Genomic DNA, 17482 nt, shown 5'->3' on the forward strand with positions numbered 1-17482 from the left:
AAAAGTAAACAGAAAAAAAAATTTAATTGCATAACCTCAAAGCTTGCAAAACGCGTGGAGGGAGCAGGTCCCGCGGCCCCAAATCCGCCTGGAAAATAGGAGCGGAGCGGTGCCGGTAATCCCGGTGGGCTGTCACCGGCGGGAGCCGTGTCACCACCGGCCGCTCTCGCTGCTCCCGGGGTGCACAATAGCGTCATTTTCCAGGTGCCTTCGAGCTCCAAAACCGTCTCCCTGTATTTACTTTCCAGCCGCGTATTTTGTATATTATTTATTTCGAACCGGCCCTGCCGATCCAGGGTTATTTTCCCCAAAACAAGCTGGGAAGAGTCTGGCTATCCTGAAATGCTTTCCGTGATCCCTACGTGTGTTTACTTCCATCACGGGATTAGCATCTTCCAGTGCTTGGTTACGGAGAAATTTCCATCATTTGGGGTATAAATGGGGGTCATGTAGGAGGGAAAATAAAGCAGCTAAATATATTGGGAACTAAACTTATTTTCTCCCTAAAAATCAGACCTGCCTTCCAAACCGAGGTGTCATCTCTCCTCTCCTTAAATTGGTGTCCAGGTGGAGCAGAAGGCAGGCACTCCGTAGATGATATTCCCTGTTATGTAAAATGCACTTGAATGACAAACTGTAGTTTTCCATGAAACCGGTCAGGATATGGGAGGAACTGCAGGTTTTTTATTTGTTTTGACTGACCATTATATTTTGAACTGGTTTGGGCCACGGCCGTGTTGGTGGTTACATCATGTCATGTGTTGTGTACAGGGTGCTTTGTGCCTCTAAAAATAATGCGAGGAAGAAGCCGGTGTGTCGGGTGGGAAAGTCGGGAGGACTCGGCTGTGGGTCCCGCTGGCTGCGGGGATCCAACATCTGGGGCTGATGGGGAGCGATGTGTGGCTGTGTGTGCCGGGCTGCCGGGCCAGGCGTCTGTTTGGTGCAGGCAATTTCTCTTTAAAACCATATTTGTCCTTTTTATAGCCTTTGTTTTCATGGAGGAACCTCTGATGCTCTTCCCTGCTTTAGCGTATCCTCATGGATTTCCATTCTGGCACGGGAACAGAAATGCTCTTCAAGCTGATTATATATTTTTTTTTTCTTTAATTGAGAAGTCAGCAGCGTTTTAGATGGGCAGAGGGGGCGGAGGAGCAGAGCGGGGCCGGGGGCAGCAAGGGGAGCCCGGGCCCGGCTCAGAGCTCGCTCCCCCGGCCGCCCCCGCGCTCCGGCTCCGCGGCCTGGCGCGGATGGCACTGGTGTTTTTCTCCCTGGAGCCGCTCTGCCAAGGTAGCACAGCTGTGTGGGGCTTAATGGATTGATATGCTGCAGGAGCAGTTAATTGTGGAACTTGGTTGTGGTACTGTTATAGCTGATTTGTAATGATTTAGCAATGAGGAATGACTTGTGTTCTCTCGTCAGAGGTGATAAAGCAGCAGATGACCAGGCAGATGTGGCTGTGGGTTTCTCTTACGCCTTTTTTCCCTTCTTTTGCCTTTCATTTATTTTTTTGGAATGCTGTGTTTCAGTCCCATTTGCTCTCGGAGATCATCCGGTAACCGGAGAGCTGGTGAGATTCTGACATCACGCGAGGCAGGGGTGAAAACTGAGCGGTTCTGTGACCAAAGTCACTTCCTTTTGCCCTGCTTAGAACTTGTGTTTTGGTGAAGGCCACTGCCATTATCTAATGAACAAAGACTGTCTCTGGAGTTCCAGCACTCCACCCTTCCCTGCTCAGGCTCCACTCGCTGCCTGTCCTTAGGAACCTCAAAAGGCTTTTCCAGGCAGGATGAGACTCGATGGACAGCGAGGTAAAGATAAGGCTTGAGGATTCTTAGGCTCAGCCCAAGGGAAAGGGTAAAGCTTGGGGAGTGGGAGAAAAGCTAAGCAGCACTTATTTTCATGTATGGGCCTTCCCCCCACCTCCTTCCATATATTCTTCCTCTTCTGGAAAATTACCTTTTTCTGGGACCATTTTCTGAGAGTAGATCAGTGCTATCTCAGCCTGAACCCAAATAGCACCTGATTTTGCATTTTTCTGGTTTTTTGTTTGGTTGGTTTTTTTTACTGGGCTGTGAGAGAAACAGGTGGGTCAGCCTAGACCTAAATGGGAATTTAATTCCTGGAAGGGTCTCAGGTGGATCACACAGTGATGAGACCAGATAATGTGTAAGTTCTGCACGCCTGCCTCTCTTCCCAGTGTTTATCCTTCCATTTAAAGGATCTCTGAGCGCTGGGCAGTTGCAATGGCAGGTGATCTGAGAAGCAGTGTTTCCGTTGCTGCATTTTATAAATACCATGTCCCTGCTCATGACTTCCAGGAATACAATGTCTATCTGGAATGAAAAGCAGCAAAGTCTCGGTTTGAAAATCCTTCCCTGTAAACAGGAGTCTGGCTGCAGGTTTGGGGATGCAGTTTTCTGTGACAAATCGTTTAAATTGGAATAAAAGCTTTCTGTTCTTTCTCAGCTGGGCCAGGAGTTGTCATACCCAAATCAGCAAGAGTCTGGGTGATGCAGGACTTGAGTAAACATAATTCCATTAAAGCCTGTGCGTGTCCTCGTCAGTCCGAGTTCAGAGCTGTGCTTTTGGAAGAGGAGAGTTTGGATAAGGTCTTGTTCAGGCTTTTTCAAAGAAAGTTAGAAAACCAGTCTGGATCTCTCCTGCCACGAGGTGCAGCCAGCAGGTGACTGCCAGAGTTTGGGGAGTGAGACAGATGGAGAAATGGGAGATGTTAATAGTTGGGAAGACTTAATTCTGGAGAGCAGGGTTTTGACAGTGTAGTATCTGAATTTAGTGATGAAACTCTGCTGTTTATCTGATAAAACGAGGGAGAAGGGTAACAAATCTCAAGAGGAGAAATGGGGGTAGCTGTCAGCCTGGACAGGTCCTTGGTCCTCACCTATGTCTGAGTTACTCTCTTGCTGCAAACTTACTTTTTTCAGATTTGGTAGAAATGAAAGTTTAATTGAAATATATATTTCTGTATTGGGAGCTGCTTCAGGCCTCACAGGCCTTAGCAGAAGGTGGACCTTAAAGATTTCTCATTTTCAGCTCTCTAACGTTGAGAAACATCTCTCTGAAATCTTTACAACTTCCTGTCGAGGTCTGCAGCGACAGAGGATGTGATGGGAAGGTTACTGTGAGGTTGCTTGCACTGAATGAGGAAGAGCAAGCCTGGCTCAAGCTGTAATTACCGCCCGTGAAAAAGAACCTGTGATGTGTGAGTGAACATCACCTTTCATTAAAGCAGTGTCTCTGCTCTGGAGGAGTTGTCACTGTGCTTTTGGTTGCTGCCATGGCAGTCTGGTGGGCTGTGCTCTCTGAGGAGCAGGAGAAGCCGAGATCTGCGTTGGGTGTCCTGAGGAGCCGGCTGCTGAACTCCACTCAGAATAAAGTCTTTAAACTTGGCTGCCAGACTGGGCAGGGATCTGGTGACTTGGGACACGGAGCTCTGCTCCTCTCTGGGCTGGTGTTTCCTCCTGAGAACATGGCCAGTTATTCCAGAGCACCCCAAAGGACTTTTACAGTGACACTCGGTGCCTTCTTCTAAAATCCTAAGTATAAAATATCAGGTGTTAAGGTGGTGCCACTTTATGGGACAGGGGGATGTTAAGAGTTCTGGGAACAGTTATATGCTTTTGAGCAAAGGGGGGTATGTCTGTACCTAGTGAATGAAAATGTGTCTTTAAAATTAAAAGGCAATTCTGTTTTTTGTTTAACTTGCTCCCTGAGTCCCGAGTTCAGTTTTTCATATTTCCTGGGCAACTTGCCCAGATTATGCGAAAGAAAAACAAAATCTTTCTGATACTGGATGGAGGAGACCCAGATTTCACAATTAAAGCTTTTTTAATTTTTATTTTATTTTTTATTTTTTTGTCTCTGACAGGCTGCTGCTTTCTGCAGGTGTCCCATTCTTATTTTTGAACCACATTTCTTGTTATTTGACTCTAAACAGCAACTTTATTCTGAAAAGTAGCTTAACAGCAATGGGTATTTTTATTTCCATCCACTTAAATTTCCTAAAATTTTCACTTAAAAGGTGAAGGCTTTCTTGCTTTTAATTATTTGCTTTTCCAGAATTTTTTGGCAGAGATGACAGCTGGGCTTGCTTTGTGGCTTCTGTTTTAATTTCTGACATCATATTGATGAAACCTCCTTTACCTCAGGTGATGCAATTGCTTTGGTTTATTTATATCCAAGGAGAATTCACAGGCGTGAGAGAGAATTGCTCTTGCAGAAGGAGATCTCAGAGCTGACCAGACCCTGCCACTCATGTGGACAAGGAAGTGGAAATAGCAGCTTTCAGTTTAATCCTGAGGGCTTCTCTTTGGAAACAAATAAAAGTGGAGCTCAGTAATATTTCTGGGATGTTCCTACTATTAAAATTCTTATTTCTCCTTGGGAGATTAGGTGCAAGTCTGTAGTGTTAATAGCTGTGGAATGTACTCACATGTGTATTGCAAAAATCTGTGGTTCTTGTGTATGTTCTTAACCTTTTTAAAATTAATATTAAAAAAAAAAGGCCTGTTTTCTGAATGTGGGTCATTGCAAGCACACGGTCTGCACGTGATAACTGGCTTATCAATAAGGTGATCGTCCTGTACTTGCCTGTCACGTTTCCTTAATTAAAGCTTTGAAGGTTGCTTCTCATGTAAATCCCTTTCTAAATTGGTAAACACCTGTTTTACAACTACAAAATGTTGAGAAGTGATAACAGAAGGCACGCAGAGAATCTGCTACACACAATAGTCGTTACTTTGGTAGATGGACATTGTGGATGTGGAAAATATTTGTAGGGCTCAGGGGGTTGTTGTGTGGTGTTACCTGCTGAGGTTAGCACAGATGATCTGTTTTACTTGCAAAATGAAGTGGAGAGGGATTTTATTTTAGCAAGTTTAGGGGTTTTTGTGTGCTTTGTTGTTTTTTTTTTGACTGAAACATATTTGTAACCACATGAATTCAAGAGCTGGCTGCAGTGTTGATTTGTAGTGGGGGAGGAGGGGGGAAGTGGGAATTGGTAGAATACTCACTTCCTTCGGGTTAACTTTGCTTTTATTGCTTCTAACAGCACCTTTGTGTACGTCAGGAAATGGGTGCTGGGGAGGGCAGAGCTTGGGGTGTAGGGGTTTCAGGGTGCAGGAGTGTCAGGGATTTAAACCAGAATCCAGAAAGAAAAATAAATCCATGGGGCAGCAGCTGTGTGTGGCCAAGCCGGGCAGGGAGGGATGGAGGGCACAGGGGATGGAGCGAGGTGGGTGCCATGGTGGGATTGATGTCTGGAGGAGAGCAGCTGCCAGAGGCAGGAGAGAGCAGTGAGATTGGACAGGTCCCTCCTGTGTCCAGTGCTCGCAGCTCCCCGTGTTTCTCGTGACCCTCACTGGAAGCCCAGTGCCTGGTTTCTCCCCAAGAAACTCTTTCCACAAAGAATTCAGAGAGCCAAAACTTCCTGTGTTTGTTTTGGGCTTATTTTCTGAGGTACTGCACAAAATCATGTGCTTGGAAACCCAGTTCTCCTTTCAATGTCTGACTGTAAAAGTGGGGTTTAGAAGCAGGGGGTGTTGAATAAGTCAGCACGCTGGGGGATTGTTTTCAGGGTGTCATGAGCCGGTGTTGCTCTGGGGTGTAGTGTGACTGGGTGTGTTCCTCCTGCCCTCTGCCCTCCCATGGCTGCCTGTTCCTGCTCCCCCTGGGCTCGGGGTGTGAAGTTGGAGTGTTGGGTGGGTGAAGCCCCCCGAGCAGCCCTGCTGGCTCACATGGGCGAGTTACGGTTACCCTGGTTTTACCTGCTTGCTGCAGCCTTTCATCTTGGCTCTGTTAATTACTGCTGAGTGCTCTGGCAGTGCTCTGCTTCTAAAGGCAAAATGAAGAATGTTCATTCAGTATTAGCTCAAGGCACGCTGTAAACACCATGGTGGCCTTCCAGAGGCAGCTCCTCTTGGATCTTCCCAAGCCAAGTCCAGCACAGGGGCTGGGCTGCAGTGGGTGCTGGAGCTGGAGCAGTGTCCAGTTACTCCGGTAGTTCTCTACCAGCAGGGCTTGTGCCAGAGCAGAAGCCTCTTGGTCCCACATGTGTCACTTTGAGTGCTGGGGATTAAAGACCCTTGGCAGGGAAACAGTGAAAAAAGGGACCTGTGGGTGCTCACATGGATCTGCTAATGCTGATGGGTGAGAGCAGTTTCAGTGGAACTTGCCAGCACGGTTTGGATCCCAGGAGCAGGCAACAGATTGGGAATAATTCTTGGAATTACTGTAAGACTTAGCAGAAAGTTCCTCAGACTGTGTCAATGACCTTCCCTTCCCATTCTGTGACCTTTCTTTTCCTTTCTTCTCTGTCCTCAGAGATGCCTTAACACCTTCTCCCCTCCAATTCCCTGTTAGGAAGAAATTCCTGATAATTGTAATATGGCCTTAATAACAACCCACACTTACAAACAGAGGGAGGGAACATGCTTACAAATGTTCCTTAATGTCTTTTCCAGAGGTTGCTCATAAAAGTAGAGATCTAATTCAGTGTTAGAGAAGCCAGTGCTGTTCAGCACACAGAGTTTATAAGGATTTAAATAAAATATAAAAAATAGACCAAATAACTTTTGGAGGTCATCTTTAAGCTACTAGAACAAAGCTTTATTCTTAGGGGAGACTTTCCAGGCTTCCAAAGTGTTCTAAATGCTGTCCACTCAAAAAAAAAAAAGTGGAGCCAAGGAGGTTTGCAGTAGCTTAGCAGGAGGACTTGCTGTTTTCAAGTGAGTTTGCTAACCAGAGGAAAAGGCAGTGTCAAAGTTTTGCTTCCGTTTCCCACTTCTGTTAATTTAAGTTGATGACCTACAAATTAAAATTCTCTTTAGGCTGCAACTCCTGCAAACTCCTGACTGGCTGCAGTGCAGTGCAGATATGCTCACGAAGATCCATTTAGCACCAAGGGGAGGGTTTTCTGCTCTTTTGCAGTTGGGTGTTTCCAGAGCTGCTGTGGGTGTCTGGTGGTAACTGTGGTGGAGAGCCCTGAGCCAGAGTTCCCTCTGGAAGGAAAACCCAGATGTTTCTGCAGAACTGGGAACCCGTTAGGGACAGCCATTCCCAGTGTGTGTGTCCCTAGTGAAGGTCTTGGAAAGGAGGCTGGAGAGGAGGAAGTCTTTATGCTGAAGTCTTCCTCCCTCCTCTCCCTAGGGTGTCTTAGCTACAAGTGGAAAGTTCCCTGAAAGTTCCTTTTTTTTCTTTCTTCCCTGAATAGGCATGTTCAGTTTTTATTTATGGACCCAAATGGTGACTAAAAGCCATTTTCAGTGAGTGTGGCCTAAATTCTGAGACAGGCAGATCCTTTTTTAGTAAGGGTAAAGTGTAGTCGATTACAGAATACCATAGGTTCTGTGAGCAGGGGACATGGGAAGCCTGAACCCACCTCCAGCATCTTGATATTTCTGCTGCAGCAGCTTTTTTAAAGTGGGTTCCTCTGGGAGTGTATTCTTCCTTCCCTGTCTCCTCCTCCTGTGTCACCTGGGTGTGTTTTATGGGGGGGTGTTGGAAGCCTGTTGGCAGTGTGGGGACAGCCCTCGGGACCAGTCTGGGCTGGAGGATGGAGAGCAGCCCTGGGGGAGAGGCTGAGCACCACCAGTGCCAGAAACCCCCTGCCCTGGGCTGCTCCCCCAGGGTGGGCAGCAGGGGAGGGGGGTGCAACTGCCTGAGCTTCAGGGTGCCTCCAACCCAAATCATTTTGGGATTCTGGGGCTGTGGAGGGTTTGTGTTTTGGACCTGGTGAGGAGCTGGACAGTTGACTAAAGTATGTACTCATTGGAAACCACACAGCAAATAATTTTGAGCCTTCCCTCCATGGGAACGTGGGCTTGTTTCTCTCAATCATCTCTGACTTCTCACAAAAATTCAGGTTCTAGTACTTTGATTTTCAGCCTTGATGTCTTTCTGGTCCCTGTTCAAGAGAAGCACCTGGATCTGATGTTGGGAGCAACTGGATGAGCCCAGAAAAAAAACTGGCTGTGAAATTTTCCTTGTTAAACATATTAAAACTTTAGATAGTCTTTGCTTTTCCTGTAAAGTGGTGCATTAATTTGGTCATTGGGGTGTGTTAATGAGCAGCTACAGCAAGCTTATGCAAATTTATGTGAAATTAGAGGATTGGCATATCAGGCAAGAGATCAGGGCAACTTTTTATTATTAAGTTGACATTGAAATACCTTCTGAAGATACTATATATATGTATGTGTGTGTATATATATATATCATAATTTAGCAGTAAAAGGAAATTCAAGTAACTGTTTCACTGGCAGCACAACTAGTGCTGTGGTTTATTTTAATGCAATTTAAAAAGGCATTTAAAAACACAGTTTTAGTTGTAAGGAAAGCGGGTGAATGACCAGAGACTTGGAGGTGGGTGGGCAGAGGCCGCAGTGTAAGGAAATGAAGAGTCCTCAGTTATTTCTCTTGGTTTGTTCGCTGTGGTTGAGTTAAACCCCGGCTTGCTCTGACAGTCAGTGCAGAACTGCTCTGTGCTGTGTGGGTTAATCTTTATCCACGCTCTTGAAAGAGAAATGGGAATTGCTAACGCTGGAAGTCACCTGGCTCATTCGGAAATGTACTTCTGGGAAAGTGGATTTCATATACACCAGGGAAGCGACTTTCTTGAAATACAGGTTTCAGACAAGCGGTGGGGTTTCTGCAGCCACCAGGAGTTTAAGCATATGAAGATCTGTTCCCCTCAAGCCCTGCCTGTGTTACATGTTATAGTCAAATTTGTCATTTTTAAGACCCCTGAGCTAGCAGTAGAAGCACTGAAAACGATTTCATAGGTGTTGCTGAGGGATTTTAATGATGAAGTTGATGAGCTGCTGGCATTGAAGAATAGGAGCATCCAGGGCTGGAGCTTTAAGGGAGGCCCGGAAGGGTTCTGGTGTGCTCGTGGATAAACTGAAAGAAGGGAGTAGCAGTTGCAGTAACTTTGGGAGATCCTGGGGCTCTGGAGGACTGGGCTGTGTTCCTGTTTCTGTTGGCAGCTGCCTGCTGCCCGCCTGGCCCTGCTGAGCAGGGCTGGGCTTCCCGGGGGAGCGGCAGCGCGAACGTCGCGTCCGCGTCTCACTGCCGTTGTGCAGAGCGTTTGTTTTATATCCTCCAAGTGCAGATTCTGACCGTGTCTTTTGGCTTCCCCGTGCAGGCTGCCCTCGGGAGCGGCAGTGGGAGGTGGTGGAGCTGGCCTCGGCAGCGGGAGAGGCTGGACTTCCCGTGTGTCTGTGCTGAATGGCTGCGATGGCGCCCGCTCTCACTGACGCAGCAGCCGAAGCTCACCACATCCGATTCAAGCTGGCTCCCCCGTCCTCCACCTTGTCACCTGGCACTGCCGAAAGCAACGGCAACGCCAGCAACATCCTCCTGGCCGCCAACGGCACCAAAAGGAAAGCCATTGCTCCGGAGGATCCCAGTCTAGATTTCCGAAACAACCCCACGAAGGAAGAGCTGGGCAAGCTGCAGCCGCTAGTGGCCTCTTATCTCTGCTCGGATGTAACATCTGTCTCTTCAAAAGAGCCTCTGAAGCTGCAAGGAGTCTTCAACAAGCAGACAGTCCTTAAATCTCACTCTCTCTTATCTCAGTCCTTTTTGAAAACAAGTGATCTGTTGGGGAGGCAACCAGTGTTGGAATTCACTTTGGAGAATCTAAAAACAATGAGTACTAGTAGCCAGCCACCTCTCCCACAAGCGCCTGTGAATGGCTTGGCCAAGAAACTGGCCAAAAGTACCAATTCAGACCATGAAAACTCTAGTTCTCTGAATGGTGGGAAGTGTGCTCCTCCTTCTGCTGCCCTCCAGACTGTTGACTATAATACAGGAGGTCCCGAACTGGGGGATTTGAAGAGCGGGTTGACCAATTGCACTCTTCCACACAGAAGCCTTGATGCAGAGCACGCAGCTCCCTTTAGCAATAACAGCACTGCAAATAAATCTTCCCTTAATTGCGCAGAGCAGCAGTGGGTGCTGGAGGGCAGCAGTGGGGAGGCGCGGGTGCCCGGTGCCGCGGGTCGCTCCGACTTTGGGAGCAGTAAGCTGGAGGAGCAGAAACCTTCCCTGCTGGCCGCTCACCACAGCGCTCTGGACTCCGAGATGAGGACGAGGGCCCTGCTGCGGCGGCAGGCGGACATCGAGAGCCGAGCCCGGCGGCTGCAGAAGCGCTTGCAGGTGGTGCAGGCGAAGCAGGTGGAGAGACACATCCAGCAGCAGCTGGGCGGCTTCTTGGAGAAAACGCTGAGCAAGCTTCCAGCTTTGGACCCCCTGAGGCATCGGAGCCAGTTGATGCTGACCAGAAAAGCCGAAGCAGCCTTGAGGAAAGCTGCGAGCGAGACAGTGACTTCAGAAGGCCTGAGCAACTTCCTGAAGAGCGATTCAATATCAGAGGAGCTGGAGAGATTCACAGCCAGTGGCATGGCCAACCTGCGGTCCAGCGAGCGCGCCTTCGACTCGGATGTCACGGACAGCAGCTCGGGGGGAGAGTCGGATGTTGAAGAAGAGGAACTGACCAAAGCAGACCCAGAACAACCCCACGTACCGCTGTAAGTAGCAGTCACTTATTTCCTTTTGGTGTCAGGAGCAAGGTGGGAGGTGGCAGATAGAAAATACGGTTTTTGTAGGAAATTTTGGATGGTCTTAGGTCAGAGAATTATTAAAACTAGTGTGGTGTGATTTGCATCACGTGCAGCACCGAAGATAAAATTCCTCGTGCTTACTGGAAATAGTCTTTGGAGAGTTTGTGGAGCAGCAAGTCGTGGAAATAATGGCTGGCTGGAGTGGTGTGAGCTGGAATGCCATTAGCAGTTCTCTCCAAGGTGCTTTGGTCCTGTCTTCTGAAAGGAAATGTTTGTTGTTTTACAATGGGAATATTTGTTGTAAACCTGTTGTGTAAAGTAAGGCCAATCTGAATCTGTGTAGCTGATTTATGATTGGGGAATTATTTTATTTGTTAAATGAACTGCCTGGAAAAAAAATACTCTGAGAGGATTTGGTTCAAGTGCCAGCGGAAGTGTGAAATGAGTGTGTTCTCTTCTTGAATCTGGGAAATTATTGCTGGGAATTTTCTTTTTGTCTATGAGTTGCATTAGATGATGACAACAGCTTCATAATTATGTTGTTAACTGGATGCTGCTTGCATAAGTATTAGGTGTCAGTTTGTATGTGGAGGAGGAAGATCCTTCTCAAGGCAAAAGGTCTCAAGACAGGTCAGGGAAGAAGGGAAATTTTTGTTCCAAACCTAGAATTTTTCTTGGGAGTGTATATCACAGTATTTTTCAAGAATCTCTTAAAAGGCCATATTCTGTGTCTAGTCTGTGTGACATCTTGCATCAGTGGGTGATCTCTTCCACGCTGCTGGACCTATTGAAGCTCAGTGTGTGAAGTGTCGCCACGGTCAAGAGAAAGGTCCCTGCATGGGCACAGGGGTCCTGGCTGGAATGCCATGGGAATGGCTTTCCCATCCAGGCTGGAAATAGTCACCAGGACTTCTGCATTCCTGTGCTGTCCTGGGATTGTTCAGATCTCTCTGGAGAAATAGTGGAATGGATTTGGATACCTGTTGTCTGGAGTGTGTTAGTGACCATAGTGACACAGATTTTACTGAGCTGGGCAGATGTGAACAGTGGGCACTTGGTAACTTCAGCATCCTCCGAGAACACGCTCATGTGGATGAGTGCAGATAACCAGATGTTACAGCTTTTGAATATTGAACTCCAGCTAAATGTCACATTGTGTTTTGGGATGGTGGCACAGGGTGAATTTCTGCGTGTGAAGTCTTAAATACGGCTCGAGTTTGCATTTCTCCCAGTGCAAAGCTGGTAGCTAACTGGTCATGTGATCTCTCCTGGTGGACATAAAGGGGTTCTTGTGCTGTTAGAAACAAGAGTTCAGTAACTTTATTCCTGTTCTATGATTTCCACAAATTTACTGTTGGGATTAGCAGTAGAATTGTATTTCTAAGTCTTGTAGTAGTTATTGGAGGAGACATTTGATTAAAAATCTGTCCAAAATAATATTAAATTTCCCAAACTGTGGATTTCATGGCTTCACGTGTTGTCTAGCAAAGTGAAATTTCTCTGCCACTGCTCTTAATCCCAAGAGGAAGTGTGGCATTCAGACACACCGTGCGTGAAATTCCTTGCTGACTTTTCCGCCCTTTGCGTTAGTCATGCCTTCACGTTCTGAGTACTCTTAAAAAGCCAAAGATTTGAAAGCTAATAAAAAGACTGATCCCTCTATTGTCCCTGGGCTGAGAAGCTGGTGTGTATGCACACTGGCATCTAGGCCAGGCCCACCAAAGCTGGTTTAAAGTTGGTGCCTGTGGGTGTTGAGTAACGAGCAGTCCCACACTGGGTGTCCTGTCCTGCTGGCCGGGTGCTGCTCCGGCGCTGCCGGGGCTCGCTGCGTGTTGGTGCGTGCCAGTGGAACTCCTCAAGTCAACCTTAAGAGCTGGTACAAGCTTCTGAGCACATCTAAACACCATTCTTCTCCAGCAGTGCTAAGAGGCAGGAAGGGAAGAGCTGAGATTTCCACTGGGGAGCTGCCTTGGGCCAGCTGATGGTGCAGAGCCATTGTTGTACATTAGTGTGAGTGTAGAGGCTCCTCAAGGAGGGCTGGAGTTTTTGTCTTTCTGAATTCACTTCTTAGAAGGAAGACGTGAACCCTGATTATTTTACTTTGGATAGTAAGATGGAATATCTAAGTGTGTAGTGGAGACATTCCAAAGCCACCTGGATGTGTTCCTGTGTAACCTGCTTTAGGAGACCCTGCCTTGGCAGGGGCTTGGACTGGATCATCTCCAAAGGTCCCTTCCAACCCCAGCAATTCTGTGATTCCGTACACTTCTCATTGCTCAGTCACCATCCTCTGGTTCTGCATTGCTTCTGGATGCCCCTGCCTTTCCCCAAAAACTGCTGTTTGCTTCAAGGTCTTTGGTGAGAGTTGTGCCACAGACAGTGTCTCGCTGGCCGTGAGGGGCCGTGTCACTGACCACCTCTGAGACTCAAGTAGGAGCACCCAAAAGACAAAGACATGTTTGCATCATGCTTAGATAAGAGCTGACCTTTGAGTTTTTCTGGTGTGGTGGCATTCCAGAATCAGTATCTGGTCAAGGACAGACTTTGAAGCATTTGTGCTGTTCTGACCTGCCTGATCTCAGCTGTGGAGCACCATCTCCCTGAGGAATTCTCCGTTCCAGTAGTGCTAGGGATGTATCAGAACTTGTTAGGTCCTTTTAAAACGCTCCCAGAGCTGCTGCCCAGGAAGGTGCTGTCGTTCAGGTGCATAACCAGGCCATCATGTAATGCATAAACAAAGCAGGGAGGGATTTGTTACACCTTTGGGAAGCCCTGCCAGCCATGGGCTTGGTTTAACGAGGTTCTCCTGCTTCTCAGGCTGCCGATGGAGAGGGCAGGAGTGTGCAGGCAGGGCTGGGTTGTGCAGAGGTGTTGTGTGCATCAAGGACCACCGTGCTGCATCGTGTCTGCTCCCAGGTTAACAATGCCCAGGTCTGCTTCACAGCTAAAGGTGTGAGCAGTGCAGGGTGAGGATCAGGAGAGAGCAGCCTTTGCTAGGAGGTGAGGAAGGCAGGTGGAGTCTCCCCTGTGGAGAATCCAAACTTCCAGGGCTGGGTGTGACTGGAGGCAGCAGCACCTGAGAAACCTGTGCTCTGAACAAGGGCCCAGCTGCCCTGGCAGGGTGGGCAGTGCCTGGCACAGGTGCCCAGAGCAGCTGGGGCTGTCCCTGGATCCCTGGCAGTGCCCAAGGCCAGGCTGGACATTGGGGCTGGAGCTCCTGGGACAGTGGGAGCTGTCCCTGCCATGGCTGGGGTGGCTCTGGATGGGCTTTAAGGTCCCTTCCAACCCAAACCATTCCATGGTTTTATGTTGCTGTCAGCTTGTGAAATGTGGTTCAGAGAAGGGCATGGAATTGTTCCCAGTGCTGGATGGCTGCTGGCTGAAATCCGGTTTGTGTGGCTGCCTGATGGTTTAGGAAGTCACCAAAGTTCTGTTGTTTCTGTGTCCCTGTGCTAATACATATAAATAGGAAATATTTAACGTGGCTTGTGCATCTTTATAGTAGTTGCTTTTCTCAGACTGGTGGTTTCTTTGGTTGTGTTGGATTTGCCTGCATACAAGTTTAATCAGAATTTTTCCATTATTTTTGGCTGGTTAGTGACCTGTGCTAAGCAGTGATGTAGACATGAGTGGTGAGTGGTAGGTGATTTAGTCTCTCTAATCCTCAACTTCAGTCTGTACCACGGGAATAAATTCTGAAAAGGTAATGAAACCAAGTATTTAACTGGAACTTTCCTTTTAGCTCAGGTTTTCTTATCTGGAAAGTCACTGTTTGGTTGGCAGTTGCATCGAGCTGCTGAGAGGGAACTGAAGTTCCTGGTGACCAACTTCTCACAGCACTGGCTTCCCACAGAACCTTTCCAAGGGTCAGACAAGTCCCTTCAGTGTTCAGTTGTGGTTGTTACGGTGCCTGTGGCCACCATGCCTGAGCACATGTTAATTATTCCCATTTACTGATGGGAAATCTCAGTCCCTTGTGCACTTTGGTGTTGCAGTGAATCATTTCACAGCCTGTGTGTTGTCTCCTCCCTGCACTGTGTCACATTGTGCTGCCGAGTTCTCAGAGTTGCTGGGCTTGGAGTAGTAATTAAGATTTCTCACAGCTGCTTTTCCCAGGACCCATTTCCAAGTCGTGTGTTGGAGATGAATGATTGGGTTGGGGGTTGCTTGAGGAGTGGCTGCAGTTGCTGCATCAGCTGACTGAGAAATGGGATTTAGAGATTTTGCTGTTTTTCAAGCGAGAACATGATAATGAAGCCTGTGTCTCAAGGCCCATTAAATAATATTTCTCAAATCCATGACTTTGTAGAACTCTGGTTCAGATGGCAGGTCCCACATGTAATTCAGAAATCAAATTCCACACCATGGGGACTGAGGAAGCTTTTCCTACCGGTCACAACCATGTTTCACTAAATGATTTAGGCAGAGCAGTCCTGAGAGCTTGTCTCTTACTCTTTGTCACTTTTTCAGTCACTTTGGGTGTTGTTTTTTGTTGAATTTTACCTGTGCTTGTAGGTACCGGTGACAGCAAGGTGCTTAACTGTATTTTTCAGCTGTTTTGTGAACTTAGGAGTTGTCTGAGTTGTTTGTCCCAGCAGCCATGTGTGGTCAGGAGAGAAGTCCTGCAAGCTCTTTCAGTCAGAAGGAGAGAGCAAATCCTGAAGTGTTCTTGCTTAGCATTTGAAAGCAGAACAATAGAGTGGTTGATTGTTAAAAATGCTTAATCAGGTATCCCGAGTAAGTAGGACACTCCAAGTTCCTCTTGCTTTTAAAGAAAGAGGGCAAACGAGAATAGTCAGTTAGTTATTTCTCCAAGAGATGCTGGTCCTAGTACACCTTTTATAGATATTCTGGGTGTCTAATAAGTTGTCCCTGGCTTTCATCAGAGCCTCGATCCCCGTGCAGACCTTGCTGGAGAACGGCAGGAGGTTTGGTGTGGGTCGGTGGCCATGCACAGACCTCAGATAAGGCAGTGTGGTTGTCTTTCATCCCAGAGGGAGTTTGGTGCTTTGGTTTAAAAGTGTCTGGGCTGAAAGCCCCTTCCACCCCAAAGCAGTTCAGGGGATCAGCACTCGGTGCAGGGTCACACGTGCAAGGCAGAGCATTGGGATCAGTGCTGTGTTCAGGAAAACCTTTGAATTTGGGGAGTTGAATGCAGACAAAGCATCTTTCTGGCAATGCCTTTACTGCCCCTGCAGTGGTTTGGGCTGTTCTGTTCAGAGCCAGGTCCCTGTCAGGCTGGGCTGGTGTATGGAAGATAATGCAGAGGACTGGGAATGATCTGGGGTCTGGTGCTGCCGATGAGCCGCTCTTTGTGTCTGTAGCCCTTACCCAGGGGGGCAGCGAGTAACAACAGGCTGTAGTTGTGGGTGACACTGTGGATAGGGTTATATAAATATTTACTTTACTTTTCATTGGAAAAAGCCTGTCACAACATCTGAAGCAGCAGAAAAAAAATTTTGAGAAGTTTGTGAATATGAAGTGGTGTTAAAAACGCAGTGTGGTACTTGCCTGCTTTGCTGCAGTCTCCTCTGAAATTGAAGTCGGTGTTTGAGTGAGGGAAAGGGGCCCTGTTTCGAGCTAATCTCCAATATTGAAGGCTAATATACCTCTTTGGGGGATGGGGAAAGACTTTCACACTGTGTTACACCAGCATCTGCAGGCAGCCACAGCTCAGAGCTGTGTTTTCATTCATGCTGGTACTGACAGAAGACAAAAAATGACTGTAGGTTAGAATTACTGAGATTGCAAGTGGAGCAACGATGAACATGGAATTCCTTAAGGAAGAGATTGTAAAGGTACTCCCAGGTGTCTTCCTCAAAGATTTGGGGTTTCATTCTGCAGTGACATTGGGCTTCCCCCCCTCTTTTGTTCTCTCCTCCCGCAGATCCCTTCTGGTTGCACTCGCTCAGCAGTGCTAGACTTCCAGCTGGGGGAAAATGTTTTTCTTTCTAAACTGGCACTACCCCAAGAGATTTTTCCAGGGAGTGTGTTTTGGGCACACCCTGGATATGGGGCGTTTTGCAAGTGTCTCGTTTCAAAGGCTTGGAGAGCTTGGTGTCTTTGCTGGGCAGATAAAGAGCTTTAGGTAGGAGAGAACTTAAAAAATTGGCTTAGGTTTTATTTGCTGGATTTTGGAATGAAAGGAAGGGCTTAAAAATATAAATAGGTGAGGGCCTGTGTATTGACTAGGAATTCAGATGGGAAGTGGGAAGAGAAGCTTGAATTGCCGTTGGGTTTGTTGCAGTTGCCCTTCAGATCTCTGAAGCCAACTGGGACCGATTCAACTCCCCAGTGCACTCGGAGTTGTCTCTGTCTGTGGCTCTCTGCATTTGAAAGATTTGCTTTCACTTGAAGTACTGGAATGGTTTGCTTAAGCAACATCCAGCTCTTTTTTTTTTTTTTTTTTTTTTTTTTTTTTTCCTGTCCTATTTCTTTTCTTTTCACCCCCCTCTGACCTTCCCTGGGATAAGGTTACTTTCTGGAATGCCTGATCCAGGTTTGACCTCAGCACTGAACAGGCTATTTATGGGAAGGGTACCTGGCACAGGCAAGCCGAGTTAAGGATTTGCTCACTGTGCCTGGGATTTTCCTGTGAAACTGCTGTGTTTCACTGCATTGCATCAGCAGTGAGGGGGATGATGCTTTGGTGGAGGACAGTGTTTAAAAGGGGACACTCAGAGTCTCGTGCTGTTGAGACTTTCTGTTCACTGCTTTTGTTACGATGATGGAGTGGCTGAAAAATTCTGCAGGAAATCGGTCAGGTGGAGGGTGTTTGGGGTGTTTTCCCTTTTGGCTGCCCCTCCCAGAGCAGCTCACACCCTGCCAAAGCTGTGCCAGCGGTGCCAGTGATGCTGTGCCAGCAGTGCCAGTGATGCCAGCAGTGCCAGCAGTGCCAGTGG

At 47.6% G+C, this 17482-nt stretch overlaps 1 protein-coding gene across 3 annotated transcripts in view; it reads left to right on the forward strand.

The window, feature by feature from the left end:
• KANSL1 (KAT8 regulatory NSL complex subunit 1) overlaps positions 1-17482 on the forward strand; it is a 77147-nt gene that overhangs the window by 6900 nt on the left and 52765 nt on the right. For all 3 annotated transcript variants that reach the window (XM_015651263.2, XM_015651264.2, XM_015651262.2), the window contains exon 2: positions 9161-10547. In XM_015651263.2, the coding sequence (XP_015506749.1) occupies positions 9244-10547 (1304 nt within the window). In that variant the 5' untranslated portion in view covers positions 9161-9243. The remainder of the gene's footprint in view (positions 1-9160; positions 10548-17482) is intronic.

Source organism: Parus major, chromosome 27, assembly GCF_001522545.3.
Source record: "Parus major isolate Abel chromosome 27, Parus_major1.1, whole genome shotgun sequence".
NCBI classification, from domain to species: Eukaryota; Metazoa; Chordata; class Aves; order Passeriformes; family Paridae; genus Parus; species Parus major.